We start from the raw sequence: 27,951 nt of genomic DNA, 5'->3' as shown, positions 1-27,951 counted from the left end.
CAAAAGCAGAGACATTACTTTGCCAACAAAGGTTCGTCTAGTCAAGGCTATGGTTTTTCCTGTGGTCATGTATGGATGTGAGAGTTGGACTGTGAAGAAGGCTGAGCGCCCAAGAATTGATGCTTTTGAACTGTGGTGTTGGAGAAGACTCTTGAGAGTCCCTTGGACTGCAAGGAGATCCAACCAGTCCATTCTGAAGGAGATCAGCCCTGGGATTTCTTTGGAAGGAATGATGCTTAAGCTGAAACTCCAGTACTTTGGCCACCTCATGCGAAGAGTTGACTCATTGGAAAAGACTTGGATGCTGGGAGGGATTGGGGGCAGGAGGAGAAGGGGACGACAGAGGATGAGATGGCTGGATGGCATCACTGACTCGATGAACATGAGTCTGAGTGAACTCCGGGAGTTGGTGATGGACAGGGAGGCCTGGCGTGCTGCAATTCATGGGGTCGCAAAGAGTCAGACACGACTGAGCGACTGATCTGATCTGATCTGATGCATGTATGCTCAGTCATGTCCGACTATTTGTGACCCTGTGGACTGTAGCCCACCAGGCTTCTCTGTCTGTGATATTTCCCAGGCAAGCATACTGGAGTGGGTTGCCATTTACTTCTCCAGGGAATCTTCCCGACCCAGAGATCATCTCCTGCATTGGCAGGTGGATTCTTTACCACTGAGGCCAACTGGGAAACCCTTTTAAAAACCACTGGAAATCAAATACAGACTGCTATTTTTTAAAACTCATATGCACAGACACACAACCCAGTTCATTAATCAGAAACTCACTGATTTTGTATGATCTGGTCGTGGAGCAATAACAGGAGGAAGAGCCTCTTCATCATCGTCATCTTCCTCCGTTACTACTGCTGATGTTTCTGATCCCTTGGTATTCAGCTGCATTTATCATATAAGCAAAGTAAGAGAGACAAGTCAAACATAACAATAGATGAAAATACAACTATCTCTTTTTTGAACATACTTGAAAATATATTTACTAGCTCACTTCAAAGCAATAAAACCTTACTGGTTCTAATCTAATCATTTTTAAAGGTAATAAAAGTTTATGAAACAAATGTATACAGTAAATACCAAGTATTCTTAAGAGAGAATACTATATAGAGAATTTTATATCCTTTAAGCAAGCCCAAAAAGTAAACAATCACTTCATTTGTTAAGACCAAAAACAAAAATCCACTGGGCTTTGTATAAGTCAGAGTTTTTCAGTTATTTAAAACAGCCTGATTCACCAGAAAAAGTGTTGGCTAACAAAGCAAAAGAGCAAGGCATTATCCTTTATACAGAGTGTATTATTTGCAAGGTGGGTGCTAGATATGGATTTTACATGTTATTACATATAGTGTTCAAATAACTCCAGGAGATGGTTTCCTCCAAACTGAGGAACTGAAAATAAAACAGCTATTATTTGCAGGAGGTGTTTGTGCTTACATGGTAACTTAGATGAAGTCTCAGACAACTCGGAAGATTCTGACAGGCTTCTTATTCTTCAGTATATTTCCATAGTCTAGATTCGGTAAGACGGTGCCAGAGGAAAATGCTGGCAAGTTCTTTGTATTCATGGTTATACATGAAAACATTATCAAAAGTAACTAAATTGCTCTAACAATCGTAAGTTTTAGTTACTATAAGCATCATTGGAGGAAATTCTATTTGCTTAACAAAGATTCCTCAACTAATCAAGTACCTATCTAAAAGTACATATCAAGTAGTTATTTCTGAAGGCTGTAATTTATTTTGGAAAGTAAAATAAAAACTAAGATTTGTTTTGGGTAACTTAAAACAAAAACTATAAGAAATAACATATTAACTTACTGCTGGTGTTCCAGAAGGGAAGCCATCTTTCTCTGAATACAAAAGAGAAAATAATGCTAAGTGAACAATTCAAAAAATAAAATGACTTTTACACAATAAAGGAAGAACAGACAAAAGCAAAGTAAGTGACATGTTCTTACACTGGTATCATTTTGAGTTGAATTAAAACTTAAGAAAAATAATATCAGTTTTTAAATAAGAATTTACACAAGACCATAAACCTCAAATTTAATGGAACTCTGTAAATTTGCTAAAAGTCACTGAATTGTAAACATCAAGTGGGTGAATTTTAGAGCATAAAATTATACCTTAATAAAAAATTTTATTGGAAACTAAACAGAAGTTTATTCATAATGATATTTTTCTCCAGCAAACTGCCTATCAAGGAACTTAGAGAAACCAACAGTAATTGTATAAAGGAAAATTACTGACATAAATTTTAATCAATATGAAAGCAAATCCCTGAAGGCAAAACCACAGTTCATGAAGTTTAAATACCACAATATTCATTCTGGAGTTAGAACAGCAAATTTTGTATTATCCTTTAAAATGCCCAGATACACAAACACACAAACATACCATTTTCTGTTCAGACACCAATTTAAAAAAATTATTCATTTATACATTATTCATTTAACTGCATTTACTAATTGCAGTTGGGAATAAATGTGACCTTTTGCTAAGGATGTACTACTAGACTACGTAAAAAAGGTCTAAATACGCCAAGTGGACCTTATTGGTTCTGAAAGGATATAACCAAATAAGTACAATCAATTAAAACTAAATGTATAATCTTAGCTCAATCATATTATTTCTTAAAACTACATGTATGACTTAAGAGGGGAAAGAAACATTAAATGATAACCCATGATGTAATTAGCAAAATCCACACTGAGGGAAAACAGGACAAATGATTCTTTAACAAATAAACTGTAAGGAAAAGACAGCATGAGTGCTAATGTAACGGCAGGAAGCCTACATAACAAAGAGATTCGAGACACAATAATTGATTGTAATGTATGGATTTTTTTTCTAGTCCTTATTTGAACAAATGAACTTAAAAAAAAAAAAAATCCACTATTCTCCAGTTCCTACCTGATGATATTCCAAATCTGAGGAATAAATTCTTTGAGTTCCAAAGCTTATATTTATACATGTGATGGCTTTCAATTTTTGAGTGGAAAACATTTTTTATTTCAAAGTCTGTGCATTTATATACAGTAAAATAACCTGTCCCACTAGCAATAAATATATTTCTAGTTTGAACATGTCTGCAAATCAGCCTCTTTCCCATCTGTTGCTGGAACTCATTCAAAAGCAGGGAAGAGAAAAAACCAATAAACAAAAGGCCAAAATATCCACTTTTGGCAAAACTAAGAGATTAATATAATCTCCAGACTCCATATTGTACACAAGAGCTGCCCTCTACTGGTTTACAAAAGGCAGATCTATGCAGGGGAAAAAATAGAGACAACCACCATAGCTTAGCTCTTATTCTTCCAGAAGAATCTTTACTCTCCAATCCCAGTTAAGTGAGCCTGTTACCATGGTCTGATGTCTTACCAGGAGGAGTAAAGCTCAGATATTTCTGCTTCACTGTATTAGAGTCATAGAACTTCAAGACGTCCAGCACTGCCTGAGGATTCTTCTTTTGCTCTAGTTTGGTGATATTGGAGGTCTGCAGTAATCGAGCCCACTGTTCTGGCATGCCCTAATGAAAAGATATTCAGAAATTAGTTGTTTTGAATTGCTCTAGTAAGACCAATTTCCAGAGCAAAGTGACAAAATATATAAAACAAATCAACCAACACAATTGCAGGTTTGACTAAATTTTAAAAGGTCTAGTTTTCTAAATCAATATATGTTGCAAATTATAATCAAGAGCCTCAGCTCCCTAGGAAAAGGACACATCCAACCACAAACACTTCTGTACAAAGAGAAAAGCACTAAGAATTCAGTTTACATGTGGACAGAAAAGAATACCTGAAGGAAAAGCTTGAGCTCTGCTTTATAAATGCATTCCACCTAGGTAAACTTACAGTGAATTCTCCAGTAACAGCATCAAAGCCAACATGGATGGTATGCTCAAAATCAGACGGAGGAGAAATTTCTGGCCTTTCCTTCTCTTTCTTCTTACTTCCTAGAAGGCATTAAAAAAAAGCCTTTTAAAAGGTACTCGTAATCATGTTTATAGTCTTCCCCAAACAGATTAGGAACAAAATTATTCTAAAAAAGAGATTTTCCCTAAAAACACTGGCTGATAGGAAGCTGATAAATCAAGCATAGAAATCTCATGGCTGTAGGGTGGGTATTGTCAACCAGTGTCCTGATTAAAGAAACACAGACTGACCCAACAACAGGCCTAAATAAAAGTGCTCAGGACAGAAGAGACGGTCCCTTAGAGTATTGCTTCTCTCATTAATAAAGAAGTACACTTCACATACTGAACAATTTGGAAAACAGTCTATCGAGCCCTGTTTCTGTATTTACCTAGAAAGAGCAATTTACATTACTATGATTATGGATAACATACACCATGTGAACAGGTAGTTTACAAGGACCATGTCATTTTTTTGTGTGTAACTCTTCCTTTTTATTGATGTTAATAACTGTTACATTTTAAGATTTCCCAGTTTTTCTGTGGTTCTACCAATTATTTTTACATTTCTGCCACACACCTATCTCTATAAATTCAAACACATCAGTTCCATATTTTTCCTCCACCTAACCACCTTGCTCTCAGATTCTCTTATTTACTCTGCAGCAATTTATGTCAAGACTTCTGGCAGAGATATTAGTCCCAGGTCATCCCTTCACTTTTATGCTGTGCTAGAACTGACTTTTTGTATTCTATGTTCTCTTCTTCTTGGTCTACACCCTTAGCTGATAGCTCTCAACTAATTGTATATGTATTTAGATCGAAAATACCACCCTCCTCTGGATTTCTTCTAATTCTCAGTGTTGCTATTTAGAAGGTCAATGCCACTTTCTCATTTTGAACTACTGTTGAAAATCAACTGATTATATATATACACAAGTCTATTTCTGGATGTTCAACTCTGTTGCAATAATCTCTTTATGTCAATCAGACTAGATTATTGTAGTTTTGTAATAAGCATTGAAACTATTAATATATAGTATAAGCCTTTTCTTTTTTAAAAAATTGTTTGGCTCCATTCTAGGTCTTTTGCATTTCCATGTGAATTTTAGAGTAAGTTTGATAATTTCTTTAAAAAGTCTGCTGGGATTTTGATTAAGACTGCAATGAATCTATAGATCATTCTAGGAAGAACTGATTTAATAACAATATTGTATCTTCTAATCCATGAAAGTAGTGACTCTCTCCATTTATTTAGGTTTTTTTTCATTCCTCTCAGCAATGTTTTATAGTTATCAATGTACAGATCTGTTACTGCTTTTGTCTGATTTCTGGCACAGTATTTCAAAAAGTCTGATGCTATTGCAAATGGTACAGTTCTTTAAATTTTTATTTTCAATTGTTCACTGATGGTACAGAAAAACATAATTCATTCTTAAATATTGATCTTGTATCCTGAACCTTACTATGAAGCCTTACTTTTTGTTCTAATAGCATTTTTGTAGCTCATTACAGGATTAGCTAAAAAAATTCAATTATGCTGCTGATGAATAAAGACAGGTTTACTTCTTCCTTCCCACTCTGGATTCCCTTTAATTTCTTTTTCTTGCACTGGCTAGAACCTTTAGTACACTGCTGAATAAAAGTGGTGAAAGGTGAAATAAGGAAATTTTTCCTGATCTTAGGAAAAGCCATTAATTTTACCATCTAATTTGATGCCAGGCTAGGTTTGTCAAAAATGTTAAAGGCATTTCTTTCTATTTCAAATTGGCTGAATGCTTTGATCAGAAATGAATATTGGATTTTGTCAAATGTTTTATCAATTTTTATTGGTATTCTCAATAAATTAACTTTTTATTTCATTGATTTTTCTGCATTTTTTATTTCACTAATTTTACACACTGACTTTTATTATTTCTTAATAATCTACTTACTTAGGATCTCACCTGCTCTTCCTTTCTAGCTTATTAAAATGTCTTAACTGAAACCACTGATTTGAAATTTTCCTTTTCTAAAATGGATGTTTAATACTATGCTATGCTAAGTCACTTCAGTTGTCTCCAACTCTGTGCGACCCCATAGACAGCAGCCCACCAGGCTCCCCCATCCCTGGGATTCTTTAGGCAAGAACACTGGAGTGGGTTGCCATTTCCTTCTCCAATGCATGAAAGTGAAAAGTGAAAGCGGAGTCGCTCAGTCGTGTCCGACCCTCAGCGACCCCATGGACTGCAGCCTTCCAGGCTCCTCTGTCCATGGGATTTTCCAGGCAAGAGTGCTGGAGTGGGGTGCCATTGCCTTCTCCGGTTTAATACTATAAACGTCCTTTAAGTACTGCTTTAGCAGTATCATACAGATACTGGTGTCTTAAACTTTAATTTTCATTCAGCTTAACATATTTTCTAAATATGTTAATTTCTAAATATGTTTAATTTCTTTGGAAGTGTTTTTATTTACTTTCCAAATATTTCCAGAGATCTTTTCTGTTGAGTGAGAACTAATTCCTAACTTAATTGCATGGTGGTCATAGGATTTACTTTGTGATTTGAATCTTCCTAAGTTTATTGAAACTTTAAAAATGGCCACAGAATGTGATATCCTGGCTAATGTTCCACACTCACTTAAAAAGAATGGAATGTTCTATAAACTGGTCAAGTTCGTTGATAGTTTTAGCAATTTTCTACTTGTTCTATCAATCATAGTGAGCAGTGTATTAGAATCTGCAACTGTAATGTATTTGTCTATTTCTTCTTGAAATTCTTTATTCACTTCATGTAATTTGAAACTCTATTAAGTGCATAAATGTTTAGTTCTGTTAAACCATTTTGATGAATATATCCTATTATTATTATAAAATAACTTATTCCTCAGTCTTTAACTATTTAGAGAAATATTTCTTGGTCTCAAGTCTACTTCGTCTGACATTAACATAGCCAGTCCAGTTTTCTTTTCACTGTTAGCATACTTTAAACAATTATTTATTTTAACCTATTTTGTGACTTTATATTTTTAAAGTGGATTTCTTATAGGTTTCATATATACTTAGGTCTGCTTTAGCAATGTTATTCTTTGCCTTTTAAACGAGGTGTCTAGATCAGTTACATTTAATATGACTGTTACAGCTGGGTTTAAACCCATCATCCTTTTGTTTTCTAATGGTCTCTAATCTGTGTTTTCACTTCCTTCTTCTTTTGAATTAACTGTTTTTTATAATTACCTTTTGTCTGTTTTGTTTTTTTAAGCTATAATTTTCTATATACCATAAAGTTTTCCTACTTAAGTTATACAATTTACTGGGTTTTAGTAGATTTACAGAATCGTGCAATCATCACCACAACATAGCTTTGGAACATCATCATCCCCAAGAAATACCTGTACACGTTAGTCATCACTTCCAGTTGCTCCCTTCGCCTCTGTCCCAGTTCTGAACAGCCACTAATCTACTCCTTACCTCCGAAGATTTGCTATTCTGGCTGTTTCTTATACAATATGTGGTCTTTTGCAAATGACTCTTTTCACTTTACCTTTTGAGGTTCATTCATGTGAAAGCATGTATCAGTGCTTCATTTCTTAAAAAGTCAATCATCATTTAAAAAAATTTAGGTAAGAAAAAACATTTACCATTTCCAATGATTTTCATTTCTTTATGCAGATGCACATTTCCATCTGGCATCGTTTTCCTTCTGCCTGAAGGATTAGGTTTAACATTTCTTACAGTGTAGGTATGCTAACTTCTTTCAACTTTTATACATTTAAAAGTTTTCTTTCCCCTTCTGTTTTAGAAGGTATTTCCACAGGATACACAATTCTAAGCTGACAATTTTTTTTTCTTTCAGTACTTTATAGATGTTGCTCCTTATCTTCTGGCTGCATTGTTGCTTACATAAAGTCTGTTGTAGTTTTTTCCTCTATGTGTCTTTTCTTTCTGACAGTTTTTGTTGTTGTTGTTGTTTATAACAACGAGCATTTTTTAAAAACTCCTACTTTTCTAGAGCAGTTTCAGTTTCACAGACAATTGAGCCTAAGGTCTGGACATTTTTAAGATTTTCTACCACTGATTTTAAACAATGATCATGTGCCTTTATGTAGTTTTCATCATTTTTCCTGTGTTCGTTCAGAATTCACTGAACTTCTTGAATCTGTGGGTTTATAGTTTCCATTAAATTTGGGGGATAGGGAATCCGCCATTTTTTAAAGTTTTTTAAAAAATAACTTTTCCTGGAGGATAGCTGGTCTACAATGCTGTGTCAGTTTCAGGTGTAGACCAAAGTGCATCTCCACTTCTTTTTTAGATTCTTTTTCCATACAGGTCATTGCAGGGTACTTAGTAGAGTTCCCTGTACTATACAATAGATCTCTAAGTTCTTGCTTTGTTGTTTTTTAACGTCTCCCCTTTCCCTCCTTTGGAGACTTCAGTTATTAGTCTGCCTGAAACTGTCCCATGGATATTCACTTTTGTTTCAGTCTTTTTTCTCTAAATTTTACTTTGGATGGTTTCTGTTGCTATGGTTTTCAAATACACTAATCTTATTCTGTGATACTTAGTCTATTGTTAGTTTTGTCCAGTATATTTTCCAACTCTAAAATTTTGATTTGTTCTTTTTTCTCTCTCCCTTTGCTTCTTAATATGCTGAATCTTTCATTTGGGTTCTTCAACATATGGATATAATTATTTAACACTTTAATGTCCACGTCTACTAATTCTATCATCTGTGTCATTTTAGGATTGATTTCAATTGATGGATTGTACTAATTATGGGTTTTTGCATGCCTGAAAAATGTCAACGAGGTACCAAACATTGACTTTTTTCCTTGATAGGTGTAGGTATTTTTGTATTCCTATAAATAAATATTTGTGCACTTTGTTCTGGGACATAGATAGGTGATTCTTAGCTATCTACACATATAGGAGAGAGTTTAGAAACACTTGATCCTTTTAGGTATGAATCAGTGAGCTGATTATTATAGTTAGATCAGGGCATTTTGGTCTAATCTTGTAAGTGTTATCTTTTCTTTCCTATTTTCCATCTTTGAACTTTTAACCGGGAAATTTTTCTTGACTATCTTCTAATCCTTTGACTATTGCTCTTTTGTTTACACTGGTAATCCTAACTGCTGATATTCTAAGAATTACTTCTCATTGTTCTCTGACCATTTTTTATCTGAGAATACTTTTCCCATTTTGCGGATGCACTTTTTCTCTTTGAAGATCATATAGTTTGTGTGTGTATAGGCTGGGTTCTTTCCCTGGCTGTTTCTTCTACATTCCTGTTTTATCCCCTGTTGTTTTGAACTCTTATATTAAGGGTTTTTTATAGCTTTAAAAACTGTCCTCTTCTAAGCAAAACACAGGGGCAGAAGGAACCTCCTGAGGCCTAAGGAAAAGGAGATAAAGATACGGGCCCATCATGACTCATTAGATGTCAGAGAGAACTGGGTTAAGATAGCTACTGATCCTTTGCACAAAAAGTATTTAAAAAGTTAACTTGGAGATAAGTAAGCGTTTTCATTAAAGATGTGTGCAGAGTATCCAAAATATTTTCCCCAGGACATTCTGTTTATCCAGAGAAAAATCTTTCAGTCTCTGTCTGAGGGCTTTGACTCAAAGTACAAGTGCTCTAAAAGCAGGGCAGAAGAAGAGTTCAGTATGTTACCTTTCCTGAATCTGCTTTTTTCATTCTATACCTCTTTCTGACTCCTCTGACAATAAGGAGCCTCTCAGATTTAATTCTCCTCAAATAAATGTATATATCATTTTGTTTTCTGTTCTTCCAGAGGATGGAGTTCATGACTGTGGAATAAAGAAGGGGCCCTGAGGGCCTTCAAAACATCCTATATGTTGGTTGGTCAAAATGTTCCTTTGGTTTTTTTTAAGTAAAAATAAAAGACACGTTTTTCATTTTCACCAAGAACTTTATTGAACAATGTATTCATCATTTTGTTCTGCTACCTTCTGCCATTTTCCAGGCAACTTCATAATTTCATCTTCCCAAAACTTTTTATCTTTTTGAGCAAAGAACTGATCTAGGTACCTTTATAATATTCCAGGGAATTGAAAATCTTTTCAATTAAGAGAATTTTGCAAAGACTCAAAGAAATGGGACATCGGAAGGTACAATGAGTGGTGAACACAGACGATGAAACAGAACTTCCCAGCCAAGCTTCAACAGTTTTTGTATGCTCATCAAAGAAACATGGGATTTTGTTACCCAGATGGAAGATTATGCATTTTCTGTTGACTAACTCTGGACACTTTTCATCGAATGCTTCTTTCAGTTGGTCTAATTGGGAGCAATATTTGTTGGATTTAGTAATTTGGTTTTCCAGAAGGAGCTCATAATAGAGGACTCCCTTCTAATCCCACCATATACACAATATCACCTTCTTTGAATGAAGACCAGCCTCTGGTGTGGCTGGTGGTAGTTCATTTTGCTTGTCCCACAATCTTCCATTTCACACTCTTGTACAATATCCACTTTCACAACTTATTTTAAAAATGAAATGCTTTTATTATGTTTAAGTAGAGAATTGCATGCAGAAATATGGTCAAGAAGGTTCATTTCACTTAACTTACATAGAACCCAAACATCAAAGCAAGTAACATAGCCAAACTGGTGCAAATGATTTTCAACACTTGATTTGGATATTTTGAATATGTTGGCTATCTCCCATAAGATGCAATGTTGACTGTTCTCAATTAATATCTCAATTTGATCACTAAAAACTTCAACTGGTCTATAGGACCACGGATGATTGTCCAGGGAAAAAATCTCCAGGATGAAGCTTCGCAAACCACTTTTGACATGTTTGATGAGTCATAGCACCTTCTCCATATACTATACAAATCTAATTTTTGCATTTCAGTTGCATTTTTACCTTTCTTTACATAATAAAGCATAATATGCCAAAAATGTTGCTTTTTTCTTTCCATTTTCAATATTAAAATGGCTACATAAAAATTCACCAATTTTGATAAGGTTTTTAAAAAAATTTTTAATAATTTACTTATTTACTTATTTTTAATAATTTACTTATTTACTGAACTGGGTCTTTGTTGCTGTGTGCAGGCTTCTCGCTGTGCTGGCTTCTCTTGTGGGGGAGCACAGGCTCTAGGTGTGCAGGCTTCAGTAGTTGCGGCTCGCAGGCTCTAGAGCACTGGCTCAGTAGTTGTGGCACACGGGCTTAGTTGCCGAGGCATGTGAGATCTTCCTGGACCAGGGATGGAATCTGTGTTCCCTGCATTGGCAGGGAAACTCTTAACCACTGGACTACCAGCTAAGCCCTTGAAAAGTTTTTCTAAATGCATGCTGATGTGACAGCTGTCACAATACAATCCAAGAAAACTGTTTCAAATGAAGTTAGAGGTCACTAAGCACCAGTAAAGCCACTGTACAGAAAAAAACCAAACTAACCCCATAGATATCAGCCAACCCAATAGATAATCAACTTATTCTCCATTTTCACCCTATGTATTACACAAACCCCCACTCCCCTACACACACCACTGTGTACCTCTAAATCCTGAGCTTCTGAGATTTTTACAAAGGGAACTGGTTCACTTCTTATAAACATTCCCTTCTACAAATGCTTAGGATTAATGTCTTCCTCTGTTCTGCTTAGTCAGTTAGTGCTTCTCCACTTTACTCTTCCAAATATGTATTAAATCTCTTGTATACTACCGTCTCCTCTCTCATTCTCTTTGCCCTTGTGATAGAAAAAATAATTCTTTTTTTTACTCTCATTTTAGTCATGTCTGGGGAGGGACAGTAAATAGGTGCATGTGGTCAATCTGCCATGTTTTACCAGAAGATTCTCCTAATAGGCTATGGTAGGAGGACAGGGCATATTGGCTGTGCAAAGGACCAGAGGGAAATGCAACCGTTAAGTCTAATATAAATTATACTACCTTTACTGAAACGCACAGTTATATTGCTCATTTCTACTAGGCAGTGGATAATCTCAGGTCATGCTCTCTACTTTTTGATTTATGCCCTTCGACTTCTAACCTGGCATCCTGCATATAGGAGGAAATTATTTTTTAATCAACTATAAACTAAGAGTTGACTTTTTAAATTATTATTATTTATTTTGGCTGCACTGGGTCTCTGCTGCAGCACACAGACTTATTTATGGTATGAGGGATCTTAGTTCTCTGACCAGGGATTGAACCCAGGCCTCCTGTATCAGGAGTGTGAAGTCTTATCTACTGGACCACCAAGGAAGTCCCAACAGTTGACTTTTTATATGGCTGTGAATTGTGGACAGAAAAACACACAATTTTTTTGCACTTTATAAAAATATTTGTTTCTTCTTTTTAAAAAATCTGCTCAGCATTCCACTTCTGATGTGTATGTAGTTGAGAAAAATGCTATTTTCTCATATGATCCTGATTACAGATGACTGGTCGAAGGTAGGCATTTATTCAAGCCACATCAGCCCTAGTATCCCACACACTTCCAGCCAATTATATTGGTTCAGGGGTGAATTCCTAAACTGAGTCAGACTTAGCACCTTTAAAGTATTTTTCAACTTGGGAATGCTGAAAAATTTAGAGATAATTAATATAAAGTTTCTTATATATTAATATTAGGAGTACAGACTAATGAATTTCAGGAAAGGAGTGAAAATGATTAAGCAGAACTTAAAAGCACAATACCTTAAACATCTGTTTAATTGGTTTTAATATAACACATACACACAAACACTCCCTGTATGTTAGTAGTTCTAATAGGAGAAAAAAAGAATATTAAAAAGTTATCTAAAAGAAAAAGATACTGAAGCATGTTTCAAGTCAAACAATATGCTGGAAGGTTATTTCTATGTAAACAGAATCACTGTTTTATAACTCTGGAATCCAAGATCTACAGGACCAACAACAAGAAAACCCACAATCATCTATCTGCAGGACATCCACCCAGCAACTGGGTCACTTGATGGGAAGTAATGGACCAGGGAAAGAAACTTCTTTTAATGAAAGTGCACATCTTACTGGAGTGTACTGGAGAAAAAAAGATTCTTGGAGCTATTTTTCAACTTCATGAGACAGTAAAACAAGCAGGCAGGCAGCATCCTTCAGCTAAGAGGTGGGAACCCCAAGTGATGTACTGCACAGAAGATCCTAAGTATGCTACTACCACATCCTAAGAGGCAACACCTTATAGGCTACATTTGGGCTAGAGTCTAAAACTAAAAAATCCTCCATTTCTTTAAAAGGAAGACTTTTCTATTTAACAGAATCAGTGATTACCCCTTTGTTCTTTTGATCCAGAACAACTTCAAACTGGTGACCTAACTTGTACCATCAAGTAGAAGAGTATTCTCTACGCAACAGGCAGAGGCGTATGGACTACTATTACTAATCTCAGAATTACATCTTTAGACCAGAAAGAATATTTACACTTCTAAGCCTCTCATCTTCAAAATCAACTAGAGGTGAAAGTGCATATAGGTTGAATAATTAGACATGAAAATTGCTTTAGTTTATAAACACACATACCACTCAACACTAGCTAAATGAATAGAGTTTTTAAAGATAAGCAAAGACGATGGCTCATTGCCATTTTCATTATCAAAACTACTCGACTTGTTAAGCCTATTTCTCACCTGGACTACTACAAAATCCTCCTAACTAGTCTCCAACTTCAGTGTTAGACCTCCAACAAAATCTATTTTCTAGACACTACTAGTCTTGCCTATGTAAGACAGAAATGTGACCAGGTCTTTCTCCTGTTTAAACTTCTGTAATGGTTCCCCAGGAAACAGGGTAAAATGTGAGCTCTGTAGCATGGATTACAAGGCCCTTTATGACCTGCTCCCTGCTTACCTCTTTAGCCTCTTCTGCTATCTGAGTTTCCAGCATACACCATGCTATTATTTTCTCTTCTTCTCTGCTTTCAAATCACATTTGACTGTATTCAGCTCCACAAATGTGCTGGGCCACTGAAACGCTTTTCTAAGCATAGGACACAGTTTTTAATTACCCAAATTCTCCTATTTTCACTTACTCATCCTTTAGTCATCAGCTGTAACATCACTTCTTTAGGAAGCCTTCCCAGAAATGACATTTTATTCTATCCTGATTATCACTTTCCACAGTTTGTAATTATATGTTGTAGTTTTTTATGAGTACCATCATGGCAGGGGTACCATCATGGCAGGGACACCATCTGCCTTGCTTATCAAGGAGTCTCTGATAACTCACAAAGTGAGTTATGAAAATTAGCAGGGATATGAAAAAAAGATTTCTTCAGTCAAGTTGTTATACAAAATGTATAATTTCTAATTTTCTTAATTTTTGCAGTGACATTGATTAAAACCAATAATGAATAACTGAAGATACTTTAAAGTCTTTTTTATATAAAAATATTAGCTGTCTGTTTAGTAAGGACAACAATAAGGGATGTAAGTTTGAGTAAAATAAAATTAATATCTCTAGATCAGGCTTTATATTAGAGCTGGCAAAGATCTTAAGGTCACTGTAATTTTTAAAAATAAAAACAGTTTTTTCCCTTGTATCCTTCTGTTTCAATATGATAGACCAAGCATATATTGTAGCTCTCCCCTCCTACACCATGTTCATCATGGAACAAAATCTGCAAGGAATGCCCAAAGATGAAAAGCAATTAGCATAAAACTAGAGAGAGGCTGCAGGCAGGAGAATGCAACTGCAGATAGATTTCTGTATTCACACAAGCATGAAAGTGCATACATATCACATTTCTAACCCTCATTCCAATCCCTCAAGGCCCTGCCAGAGGTGTTAGCTTCCTGGGAGGCTGAGCTGGAAAGGGAGAAGAGCCCCAAGAGTAGGAGGAATCAAAGCGCACCCTACCCTTCCAACATTTCCTCTTTTTTTCTCTCAGTCTAACTGAAAATTACACACTCCTAAATATCTCCCTGTAAATGGGCTACACCAGCGACTCTAGATGTTCTACTCTCAACTACAAAGTTGAAAGCAACTCTCACCAACTTGCTTTATAAATTTAAGGCAATTCTAATCCAAGCATCAACAGGTTTTGTTTTTATTTTTTAAAGTACATGATAAGCAAAGTGTAAAATTTATACAGAAGAGTCAAAAGATCCTGAAGAACCACCTGGTACCAGATTCGCTCTATAAGGTATTAAGAACTATAAACTGTAATGATTATATAGTATTAGTGTAGGTACAGACAAATGAGTCAATTCAATAAACAGAAGAAAACACAGAAACAGATACTGGCATGGAAAGCTGACAGATAATGGCTAATACTACAGGTCAGTGCGGAAATGATAAAAATTTCAATAAATGATCTGGGACACTGGGTTAAAAAAAAAAAGTGAAAACAGATCTCCCTTTACAGGGACAGAAAAATCAAATCCAGATAGTTAAAAGTTTAAATTGTAAAACTTTTTTTTAAAACCTATTAAAATATCACCTCTAGTATGGCAAAAATTTCTTAAAACACAAAGTTAAAAAATGAATTGATCGATTTAACTACACCAAAATTAATAATCTATATTCATAAGATACCACTGAAAGGGTGAAAAGGCAGTTTGCAACCTGGAAAACTATATTTAATAACACACAGTTGATGAAAGGTTAGTATATAGACTATAATGAATGTTTAAGAGAAACAACAGAAATCTGGACTAAAAGGTACGTCATAGAAAACACAAATGAGTAGTAAATTAACATAGGACAGACAATTTCCCAAGTCATCAGGGAAATCCAGATTAAAACCACAATGAGATACCACTGCACACCTCCCAAATTGGCAAAAATCAAATCCCATAATACAAGAATCTGCAAAGATGTTCAACAATGGAACATATGTGTTCTGTGAGAAAGAACATTTAAAAAAAAAAACCAAAACTTTAGAAAGTAATTTGTTAAACATAATTAAGTCAAACACAGGAACACATACCCTTTAACCCAGCAATTTTACTGCTAAATCTTTAAATCTTTGGCCAGGACCCACACCAATCAATACATTTTACATCCTGACTCAATGAACACACAACTGAAAAGTTTCGTGCAACTTTTGCAATAACTCCATTTATACTCCATTTCACTTAGTGTCATTCACTATATGTATTTCATAACCCACTACTGCAGTGGTTTTTAACATTAGATGCACATCAGAATTATCTGAGGTATTAAAAAAGTTAAAAGCAAAACCAAAACTGATGTCCAGGTGAGCTCGTGAAGACTGCTTCAACTGGTTTTTGATGAAATGCTCTGTTGCATTTATGTAAATACATGTTCAGTTTGCTCACAAGCCCTACCACGCTACCATTTACCCAAAATGCTGGACTGTCCACACTTTCTCTTTCATTCTGTACTCTTCTTTTCCCCTTTCCAAGGCTGTCCCCAAGTACCTTCTAACCTATTGTGAGCATTCTACCCCAATTTTGTATTCTGCTCTCCACAGGCAAGTAATTTCCACCCTTTGAGCAATTTCTTCTGGTACTAACCTCCATACATTTTTTTTCTAACCTCTTTAATTATAAATACTGTGTTTCCAGTGCCATTTTTAGATTTTTCTTACTGACATACTACCATGGAAGATTTAGTGCTCTCCAATACATCCACTCTTTCTGCCTCTTCTCATGCTTTCTTTTTGGTTCATTTCCCAATTTCCCCCTTTAACTTGCACTTCACTCAGTCTAAGTATGTACATATTTCATTCTCAAACATGCCAAATCCACATGCTACCACTTCTGCTAAATTAATTTTAAAAGCATACCTCCAAGAGTCTTTTCAGTTACAAACACCCATGAAATCTTAAAAATAAGAGGAAATTTAGAGATATACATTAAAATGAAGTTTTCCAACTGTTCAACAATTATATCCTGCCTGTGCATCTAAATTCTCTAAGACTTGATTCCATATTAACTATATCATCTCATTCCAATTTTCACTGCTTATGTATTTTCAACTCAAATTAAATGTATTTATTATTATACACAAAGCACTGTTTTACCTCTCCATGTAAACTTACACATACAAGTGGAAAAATATATTTACATCCACTTTATTAGCTGTCAGTGTCATACTGCCATGCTTAGTACAATAAAGTAATCTCTAACCTTGATTCTACAATCCATTACCAGTTCATAATCCCTGCATGCATGCTAAGTCGCTTCAGTCATGTCTAACTCTGTGTGACCCCATGGACTGCAGCCTCCCAAGCTCCTCTGTCCATGGGATTCTCCAGGCAAGAATACTAGAGTAGGTTGCTGTGCCCTCGTCCAGGGTATCTTCATGACCCAGGGATCAAACGCATGTCTCTTATGTCTCCTGCATTGGCAGGTGGGTTCTTTACCACCTGGAAGGCCACCCTTTACCACCTACCGTCACCTGAGAATCCCCCCTCTCCAAATTCTAAAATCCATAAAGCTCTGAAAACCGAAAGTTATTTCCTTAGTTTGACACCAAAACAAAAATAGTGAATTCAACTTATGTAGACAATTTACACCCTTTATCCCATTTTGCGTGACTAGACCAGTGGTTCTCAACTGGAGGCCCTTTGCCCCATTGGGGAATCTAGCAATGTCTGGAGAAATTTTCAGTTTTTACTACTGGGTAGGAGGTGCTACTTCTAACATCTAACACATAAAAGCTAGGAATAGTGCTTAACATTCTACAGTGCGCCAGGCACACCCCTGCAACAAAGCATTATTTTGTTCCCAAATGTCAACCTTACTGAGGAAGAGAAACATTGGACTAAACTCTTGTTTATGGGAGATTTATTAGTATGTTGATTACTGAGTGGTGCCCAGAAGAATCTGAGGGTGTTATAGAATACATGATAAAAAGACATTATCAGTACTACTCAAAAGTCAGAAAAACTCTTAATTCCAAACCAAAGCTACCTCCTGAGATTGGAGACAGGAGACTGTAGACTCTATACTTCCATTCTTCTATTAAGTCTTTCTCAAATATCATGATTTGCATTAAAGCTGGGAAGCCATGAACTATGGTCCAAGTCTTAGAAAACGAAGGAGAGAACAGAAATTCACTGGACCTAACAAAGAGTCGGACATGACTGAGCGACTGAACTGAACTGAACTGAACTGAACAAGCAGGATGAGCAACAACTTTCGTTTTATTCTTTTCTATTACAGTTTAAAATAAACTAACCTCTCTTTCTTTTTTTGAGTGCACAGCGTGGCTTGCAGAATCTCAGTTCCCCAGCCAGGTGAACTTGGCCTTCAGCAGTGAAAGTGCACAGTCCTAACCACTGGACCTCCAGGGAAGTCCCAAACTAGCCTTCCTAATAGTGCCCATTTACTACCATCAATTGTATGTTTATCATTTGCACCATAAAAGATATCAGCTTATTATATTTAATTAAAAAAACACCAAAACCAAAACACAGTAACTGAGACTCTTGAAACCACAGTAGCTACTTACCTTTCTCTGTGCTTGAAAATATAGAGATGATTTTATTCCTGGGCTTTTTTTCCTCTGGAACGGAAGGCAAAGGTTTCAAACTGTGATTGGCTGATAAAGGGTCTTTGCCTCCAGTGCTAAAAATAGTACTGCTCATTCGCACTGGGGGCGCCGGAGGCTTGTCTTCCAGTTCTCCGTTATCAGACATGATTCGGAATTATGATACGGCCTGAAACAGACAGGCAAAAAATACAGTTAACAGCAAGGTAAAAAATAGTATGGACAAACACAAGACAGTAAGAATCCCCTCCTCAATTTTAAATTAAAAAAAGTTATCCATTTAAAGTTATAAAACAAGGATGAAATTGGCTGCAATCAGGCAATCTCCCCTAACAAAGTTGGTAAACGGGGAGCTAAGAGATCTTTGAAAAGTCATATCCTGTTAAAAAGAGGACTAAGATAATTTTTGGAAAGCATGATGACACTGACATATCAGAGAATATCAACTGAATAGTAAGTTAAGTATTCCAATGAACAGACAGATAACATGGAGTCTTAAAAAAAAAATTCCAAGAAGACTATGTTCTGACCAGGCAATAATAGGATATATGTCTCTGACAGGTTCACTTCCAGAGCAGACAGAACGCTTGCTATTAATTAATAAATACCAACAAATAGCCTCCAAATCTGATTCATGTTCACTAGCCTTGTGATTACAATTTAACCCCCATACAAACTTTGGTAAAGTACCAGAACATGCCACTGGAACAGTATGTGGTTTCTCTGAAAATTTGAACATCTAACTACATACGTTAGGCCTCTGCAAGTCAGGAAACACTGACAAAAGTAAATCCAGAGTTTGGCCAAACCCCAAGGTTCTGTCAGCCTATGATGCCCTGTCCAGGCCATCAAGTTACTCTCCTTATCCACATGGCTAATAAAGTGGAAATGTCAACTTTGTTCACATATACTTATACACATCTATTTTATGTCTTTTAAGAAAAGTAGATTACACACATTTAAAATCAGCAGTAAAAGAGAAGAGATGCCTAACTTATGAGTTCTGATACCAAACTGTACCACTAGGAAATAACACAATATCCTCCTAAATAAGACTTTGATTGGCAGTTAGATCCTAATTTGAAAATAACACAACTTGATACATGTAAGCCAACAAAACTTTGTATGTGCACAATGAAAAGAATGCAACTGGTTTTAGATAAAATTAAAAATAATTAAAAAAAAATTTTAGTCTAAAATGCTAGTATGTGAAGAAAAGTAGATATCATTTGAGAAGAATTGAGGGATGAAGAATTATACCTAATTCCACTCCAAATTTTATAGCTTTTGTTTTCCTTGACAGGAGTAGGTCAAAGCACTACTGTATAATTTATATGTCATATAACAGTTATTTTTCAGCCTACAAAAGAGAAAGAAGGTAAAGGGGAAAATAAACATTTATGGAGGTAACCAGGTGGAGAAAAGAGAAAGACTGTCTGAAGTGAAATTCAACTCCTGGTGATCAAAGAAATGAGGGTGATCGCTATCTAAGAAGGCAGTGTAGATAACATACAGTCAGATGATTCTTCCAAACCAAACTAGTCACATCCTGTGGATTACTTGATGAATTGATAAACCAAGACAGATGTTCAGCTTTGATGTGACCAAACATTAAGACAAAACAGATTAATCCTTTTTTTTTGCCTTTTTATACAAAAAAGGCAGAGTATTGAAGAATTGATGTTTTCGAACTATGGTGCTGGAAAAGACTCTTAAGAATCCCTTGGACAGCAAGGAGATCAAACTAGCCAATCTTTTTTTTTTTCTTTTTAATTAATTAATTTACTAATTGGAGGCTAATTACAATATTGTACTGGCTTTTGCCATACATTGACATGAATCAGCCATAGGCACACATGTGTTCACCATCCAGAACCCCCCTCCCCCCTCCCCATCCATGCCCCAGGGTCATCCCAGTGCACCATCCCTGAGCACCCTGTCTCATGCACCAAACCTCGACCAGCGATCCACTTCACATATGATAATATACACATTTCAATGCTACCCTCTCAAATCACCCCACCCTCGCCTTCTCCCACAGAGTCCAAAAGACTGTTCTTAACATCCGTGTCTCTTTTGCTGTCTCGCATATAGGGGCATCATTATCACCTTTCTAAATTCCATATATATGCATTAGTATACTGTATTGGTCAAACCAGCCAATCTTAAAGGAAATCAACCCCAAATATTCATTGGAAGGACTGATGCTGAAGCTGAAGTTCCAATACTTTGGCCACCAGATGCAAACAGGTGACTCATTGGAAAAGACCCTGAATGTTGGGAAAGATTGAGGACAGGAAAAGGGGACTACGGAGGATGAGATGGCTGGATGGCATCACCAACTCAATGCACATGAACTTGGGCAAACTCCGGGAGATGGTGAGGGACAGGGACGCCTGGTGTGCTGTGGTCCATGGAGTCATGAAAAATCGGACATAACTTGGCGACTGAACAACAAGCCTGCTTTTATCTTAATCATTAGTTACAATATGGAAACTACACACTGAGATTTTGATTACACTGTGAATTGCTCCTACTTACAAAAGTTAAATTTAAAACCCAGGATAATATAACAAAACTCCAAAATCCAGTTGCATGCATTTATAGAAGAAAATGCACCAAAACATTAACAGTCGCCATCTGTGATTAAGAAGTAGTTTTCAAACTTGATTATAATCATCATAGCTGTGGTTAAAAAATGTATTTTTTATATTTATAAAAAATATAAAACTGAGCACAATAATTACTAACTGTAAACTGACTACAACTTCTATCCTTAAGACTGGCTCATAAATGGAACATGACTGAAAACTGACAGTGTGCCTTCCGCTGCGTGCTCTCTGGGAGTATGGTTATGAGCCTAAGTGTGGAATCAGACTGCTTTGGTTGGAATCCTAGTTCTACCGTTTACTTAAGTGTGTGACCTTAGGTCTAAGCTGTGCTTCAGAGTTTCTTGGAGAAATGGCTGGTTCTAGACCTAGACAGGGAAAACATTATACAAGATGAGTCTACTGTATCTTATACTGTCAAAAGATAACGAAGTATTTATAAAGGATGAGGGCATATGTCAAAAGGGCATAAGAAAGAGTTCCCAGAATACTAGAATACTGGAATGTTTGGTGCAATAAAATCAATAAACTAATATCAGATTATAATCCAAAGTATAAAATCAATATACATCATTCATATAGACACAAAAACCTGAATACATAAATAAAATGGGGGAGGGGCAAATCTTCCTTACAAAAGAATTCCAGGTAACACATATAGAGATACATTCCCTTCTAGGAGTTAGAACTTAACCTCCTGCTCCACCTGAGTGTAGGCTAGACTTAGTGACTCATTTCCAAAGAATAGAGTGTGGAAAGGAGAAAATAACACAGTGGAAAAATCTGACATTAACCATGGGATCAAGGTTAAGATCACCAGTGATAAGTCACAAGGATATCACTCATCTCCTGAGCTAATGTGATGGGGAGCACAATTCACATCTGGTATTCTTCCCCAAACCCGTAATTTCAGTCTAATCATGGGGGAAAAAAATCAGATAAACCCAAATTAAGGGATACACTACAAAATTCCTAATCAATACTTCTCAAAACTGTCAAGGACATGAAAAACAGACAGAGAAACTGTCCTAGAACAGAGGAATCTAAGGAGACACGACACTGTGATATCCTGGAATTAAAAAAAAAAAAAAAAGACATTAGTGAAAAAACTGGTGAAGTTCAAGTAAAATCTAGAATTTACTTAGTAATGTATCAGTGTTGGCATCTTTGCTTTGAAATACATTTTATGTCTACGCAACATTAATATCAAAGGAAGATGAGTGATAGTTATACAGGAAATTTACTATCTTTGTAATCTCTCTGTAAATCTAAAATTATTCCAGAATAAGAACCCTATTAAAAAAGGAATAAATAAGTTCCTCAAAAAAGTCAAATATAGACTAACCTACCATATGACCTAGCAATTCCACTTCCAGTATATGCCTGAGAGAACTGAAAACATATGTCTGCACAAAAATGCACATGTGAATGTTCACAGCAGCATTAATTGTAAAAGCCAAAAGAGGAAAGAAAAATATTAATAGATGAACAGAAAGACAAAATATATCTTACCTATATTACAAACAAAGGAATACTGTTTGGCCACAAAAAGGAATCAAGTACTGACACATGCTGTGTGTGTGTGTGCTTAGTCACTCAGTCGTATCCAACTCCTTGCGATCCCATGGACTGTAGCCCACCAGGCTCCTCTGTCCATGGGGATCCTCCAGGCAAGAATACTGGAGTGGGTTGCCATGCCCTCTTCCAAGGGATCTTCCCAAACCAGGGATCAAAACTAGGTCTCCCACATTGCAGGTGGATTCTTTACCATCTGAGCCACCAGGGAAGCCCAAGAATACCGGAGTGGGTGGCCTATCCCTTCTCCAAGGGATCTTCCTGATCCAGGAATCAAACCAGGGTCTCCTGCATTGCAGGTGGATTCTTTACCAACTGAGCTACCAGGGAAACAGATATATGCTACAACATGAAATAAACCTTGAAAACATAAATGAAAAAAGCCAGACACAAAAGATCATAAATTATATGATTCCATTTATATATAATGTTCAGAACAGGGAAATCCACAGAGGTAGAGAGTATATTAGTGGATGCTAGGGTGTGAGGGGAATGGGATGTGACTTTGTGGGGAATGAAAATATTCTGGGATCAGACATTAGTAATGGTCAAACAACTTTATGAATATGTTAAAACCACTGAATTGCACACTTTAAAGTGGTAATTTCAGATATGTGAATTATATCTCAATTTTAAAAAGGAATTATCTACCTGATAAGGATTATGCAGAGTTCCAAAGAATAGCAAGGAGAGATAAGAAAGCCTTGTTAAGTGATCAATGCAAAGAAACATGGAAAAACAACAGAACGGCAAAGATGAGATCTCTTCAAGGAAATCAGAGATACCAAAGGAACAGTTCATGCAAAGACTGGCACACTAAAGGACAGAAACGGCAAGGACCTAACAGAATTAGCAGAAATTAAGACATGCCAAGAATACACAGAAAAACTGTACAAAAAAGGACTTAATGACCCAGATAACCACAATGGTGTGATCACTAACATAGAGCCAGACATCATAGAGTGTGAAGTCAAGTGGGCCTTAGGAAGCATCTCTATGAACAGAGCTAGTGGAAGTGATGGAATTCCAGCTGAGCTATTTCAAATCTTAGAAGATAATGCTGTCAAAGTGCTGCATTCAACATGCTAGCAAATTTGCCAAACTCAGCAGTGGCCACAGGACTGGAAAAGGTCAGTTTTCATTCCAATCCCAAAGAAGGGTAATGCCAAAGAATATTCAAACTACTGCATAACTGTTCATTTTACATGCTAGCAAAGTAATGCTAAAAATCCTTCCAGCTAGGCTTCAACAGTATGTGAATGAAGAACTTCCAGATGTACAAGCTGGATTTAGAAAAGGCTGAGGAAATCAGAGATCAAATTGCCAATCCACTAGATCACAGAAAAAGCAAGAGAATTTCAGAAAAACATCTACTTCTGCTTCACTGACTACACTAAAGCCTTTGACTGTGTGGATCACAACAAACTGTGGAAAATTCTTAAAAAGATGGGAATACCAGATCACCTTACCTCCCTCATGAGAACCTGTATGCAGACTAAGAAGCAACAGTCAGAACCAGACATGGAACAATGGACTGGTTCAAAATTGGGAAAGGAGTATGCCAAGGTGGTATACTGTCACACTGCTTATTTAACTTCTATGCAGAGTACATCATGTGAAATGCTGGGCCGGATGAATCACAAGCTGGAATCAAGATGCCAGGAGAAATAACAATAACCTCAGCTAGTGAGGCAGATGACAGCACCATGTCATCTGCAGGGTGAAAGCGAAGAGGAATTAAAAGAATCTCTTGATGAAGGTGAAAGAGGAGAGTAAATAAGTTGGCTTAAAACTCAGCATTCAAAAAACAAAGATCATGGTTCCAGTCCCATCACTTCATGGCAAATAGATGGGGAAAAAATGGAAATAGCAGCAGACTTTATTTTCTTGGGCTCCAAAATCACTGCAGATGGTGACTACAGCCATGAAATTGAAAGACGGCTGCTCCTTGGAAGAAAAGTTATGACAAATCTAGACAGCGTATTATAAAGCAGACATCACTCTGCCTTTCCGTATAGTCAAAGCTATGGTTTTTCCAGTTGTCATGTACGGACATGAGCTGGACCATAAAGAAGGCTGTACAAAAGGTACAAAGTTAAGTCGCTCAGTCGTTGCGATCCCATGGACTATAGCCTACCAAGCTCCTCCATCCATGGAATTTTCCAGGCAAGAGTACTGGAGTGGGTTGCCATTTCCTTCTCCAGGGATGTTCCCAACCCAGGTAATGAACCTGGGTCTCCCACATTGCAGGCAGATGCTTTCACCATCTGAGAAGGCTGAGCACCAAAGAATTGATGCTTCCAAACTGTGGTACTGAAGAAGACTCTCAAGAGTCCCTTGGACTGCAAGAAGATCAAACTACTACTGCTACTGCTAAGTCACTTCAATCGTGTCCAACTCTGTGAGACCCCATAGACGGCAGCCCACCAGGCTCCACCGTCCCTGGGATTCTCCAGGCAAGAACAGTGGAGTGGGTTGCCATCTCCCTCTCCAATGCAGGAAAGTGAAAAGTGAAAGTGAAGTCGCTCAGTCGTGTCCGACTCTTAGCAACCCCATGGACTGCAGCCCACCAGGCTCCTCCATCCATGGAATTTTCCAGGCAAGAGTACTGGAGTGGGGTGCCATTGCCTTCTCCGGAGATCAAACTAGTCAATCCTAAAGGAAATCAATCCTGAACAGTCACTGGAAGGAGTGATGCTGAAGTTCCAATACAGGCTACCTGATACAATGAGCCAGCTTCTTGGAAAAAAGCCTGATGCTGGGCCAGACTGAGGACACGAGGAGAAGGAGCAACAGGGGATAAGTTGGTTGGATGGCATCATCAACTCAATGAACATGAGTCTGAGCAAATACCAGGAAATAGTGAAGGACAGGGAAGCCTGGCGTGCTGCAGTCTATGGGGTCGCAAAGAGTCAGACACGACTGAAAGACTGACGAACATTAAGTATTAATGCTATTCCTATTGTGATATTATTTATAGGCGTCTACGCAAGAAGTTGAAGAAAAGAGGACTTAAATTCTTCTCCAAGAGTTCATAATCTACTGGGAATGAGCAGCACATACATATTTAAGTTAGGTTACATCTTTTACCGACATCTGTTTTCAACACATGAATATTAAAAGCCACTCTGTTTCTTCAACGTAGCAGTTCTCAAATATTTTGGTCTCAAGATCCCTTCAGTTCAGTTCAGTTCAGTCGCTCAGTCGTGTCCGACTCTTTGAGACCCCATGAATCACAGCACGCCAGGCCTCCCTGTCCATCACCAACTCCCGGAGTTCACTCAGACTCATGTCCATCGAGTCAGTGATTCCATCCAGCCATCTCATCCTCTGTCGTCCCCTTCTCCTCCTGCCCCCAATCCCTCCCAGCATCAGAGTCTTTTCCAATGAGTCAACTCTTCACACGAGGTGGCCAGAGTACTGGAGTTTCAGCTTCAGCATCATTCCCTCCAAAGAACACCCAGGGCTGATCTCCTTTAGAATGGACTGGTTGGATCTCCTTGCAGTCCAAAGGACTCTCAAGAGTCTTCTCCAACACCACAGCTCAAAAGCATCAATTCTTTGGTGCTCAGCCTTCTTCACAGTCCAATTCTCGCATCCATACATGACTACTGGAAAAACCACAGCCTTAACTAAACAAACCTTAGTTGGCAGATCCCTTCACAAACTTAAAAATTACTGCAAATCTCAATTTTTGTTTATGTGAGCTAGAGCTGTCTATATTCAAATGAGAAAATAAAATAAGTTATTTAAATACTTATTTCATTTAAATAACATTTTCATGAAAAATAACATTTTCCAAAAGAAAATATATAGAGAAAGTGGCATTAGCTACCATTTCTGCAAATCTTTCAAATGTGTGGCTTAGTAGAGACACTGGATTCTCATATTTCCTTCTGCATTCAATTTGTTGTGTTGTGTTTCAGTTGGAATATATAAAGAAAATCTGGTATTACACAGATATGCAACTGGAAAGGGAGCATTTTAATAGTTTTCAGATAACTGTAAACATTCTTGATACTACACCAAACTCGACCTTCTTAAGGTTGGCTATGGACTCTGAAATCACAGGAATAAATTTTTTGTACCCTGTTTACATTAAACCCATTGGTTTTTCTTTGAACGGATCTTTTTTTTCTTTTCTAATATTTATTTGGCTGCAGTGGGTCTCAGTTGTGGCGTACAGGATCTTTAGTTGCTGCATGTAGGATCTAGTTCCCTGACCAAGGATCAAATCCAGACCCTCTGCATTGGGAGCATGAAGTTTTAGACACTGGACCACCAGAGAAGTCCCGGAATGGATCTTTTATCCGTTTTGTAATGTCATGAATTGATTATTTGGAAAATACTGGCTCAATTATTAAGATATTCCAATGTTAACACATTTGATTATATAATAAAAATAAAATCACATTCATTAATATCACCACTAATCTCACCAGAAAAGTCTAGGTGTTGGGAAATTCTCAAACTCAAGAAAGCAAATACAAGCTTTCTAAAATTCTAACTTTCATTTGAAAATTTAAGTTTTATCAGTTCAGTTCAGTTGCTCAGTCATGTCCAATTCTTTGTGACCCCATGGACTACAACATGCCAGGCTTCCCTGTCCATCACCAACTCCCGGAGCTTGTTCAAATTCATGTCCATCAAGTTGGTGATGCCATCCAACCATCTGATGCTCTGTTGTCCCCTTCTCCTCCTGCCTTCAATCTTTCCCAGCATCAGGGTCTTTTCCAATGAGTCAGTTCTTTGCATCAGATGGCCAAAGTACTGAAACTTCAGCTTCAGCACCAGTCTTCCAATGAATATTTAGCACTCATTTCCTTTATGTTTGACTGGTTAGATCTCCTTGCAGTCCAAAGGACTCTCAAAGAGTCTTCTCCAACACCACAGTTCAAAAGCATCCATTCTTTGATGCTCAGCTTTCTTTATAGTCCAACTTTCACATCCATACATGACTACTGGAAAAACCATAGCTTTGACTAGATGGACCTTTGTCAGCAAAGTAATGTCTCTGCTTTTTAATATGCTATCTAGGTTTGTCATAGCTTTTCTTCCAAAGAGCAAGCGTCTTTCAATTTCATGGCTGCAGTCACCATCTGCAGTGATTGTGGAGTACAAGAAAAGAAAGTCTCTCACTGTTTCCATTGTTTTCCCATCTGTTTGCCATAAAGTGATGGGACTGGATGCCGTATCTTCGTTTTTTGAATGCTGAACTTTAAGCCAGCTCTTTTACTCTCCTCTTTCACGTCCATCATGAGGCTTTTTAGTTCCTCTTCACTTTCTGCCATAAGGGTGGTGTCATCTGCATATCTGAGGTTATTGATATTTCTCCCGGCAATCTTGATTCCAGCTTGTGCTTCCTCCAGCCCAGCGTTTCTCATAATGTACTCTCCATAGAAGTTAAA

General features: G+C 36.9%; 1 protein-coding gene across 1 annotated transcript in view; it reads right to left on the bottom strand.

Moving 5' to 3' along the window:
- The window catches only part of PAK2 (p21 protein (Cdc42/Rac)-activated kinase 2), a 91,127-nt gene that overhangs the window by 30,018 nt on the left and 33,158 nt on the right, over positions 1-27,951 (bottom strand). Inside the window, exons 2-6 of the mRNA XM_010834347.1 lie at positions 18,321-18,528; positions 3,870-3,970; positions 3,394-3,541; positions 1,831-1,862; positions 787-894 (exon numbers count right to left, since the gene is read on the bottom strand). Coding sequence (XP_010832649.1) covers positions 787-894; positions 1,831-1,862; positions 3,394-3,541; positions 3,870-3,970; positions 18,321-18,507 — 576 coding nt within the window. The 5' untranslated portion in view covers positions 18,508-18,528. The remainder of the gene's footprint in view (positions 1-786; positions 895-1,830; positions 1,863-3,393; positions 3,542-3,869; positions 3,971-18,320; positions 18,529-27,951) is intronic.

The sequence above is a fragment of the Bison bison genome, unplaced genomic scaffold, assembly GCF_000754665.1.
Source record: "Bison bison bison isolate TAMUID 2011002044 unplaced genomic scaffold, Bison_UMD1.0 scf7180017864032, whole genome shotgun sequence".
In the NCBI taxonomy this organism is placed as follows: domain Eukaryota; kingdom Metazoa; phylum Chordata; class Mammalia; order Artiodactyla; family Bovidae; genus Bison; species Bison bison.
Note: the sequence above shows the minus strand (reverse complement) of the source record. Positions and strands in the feature narration are given on the sequence as shown.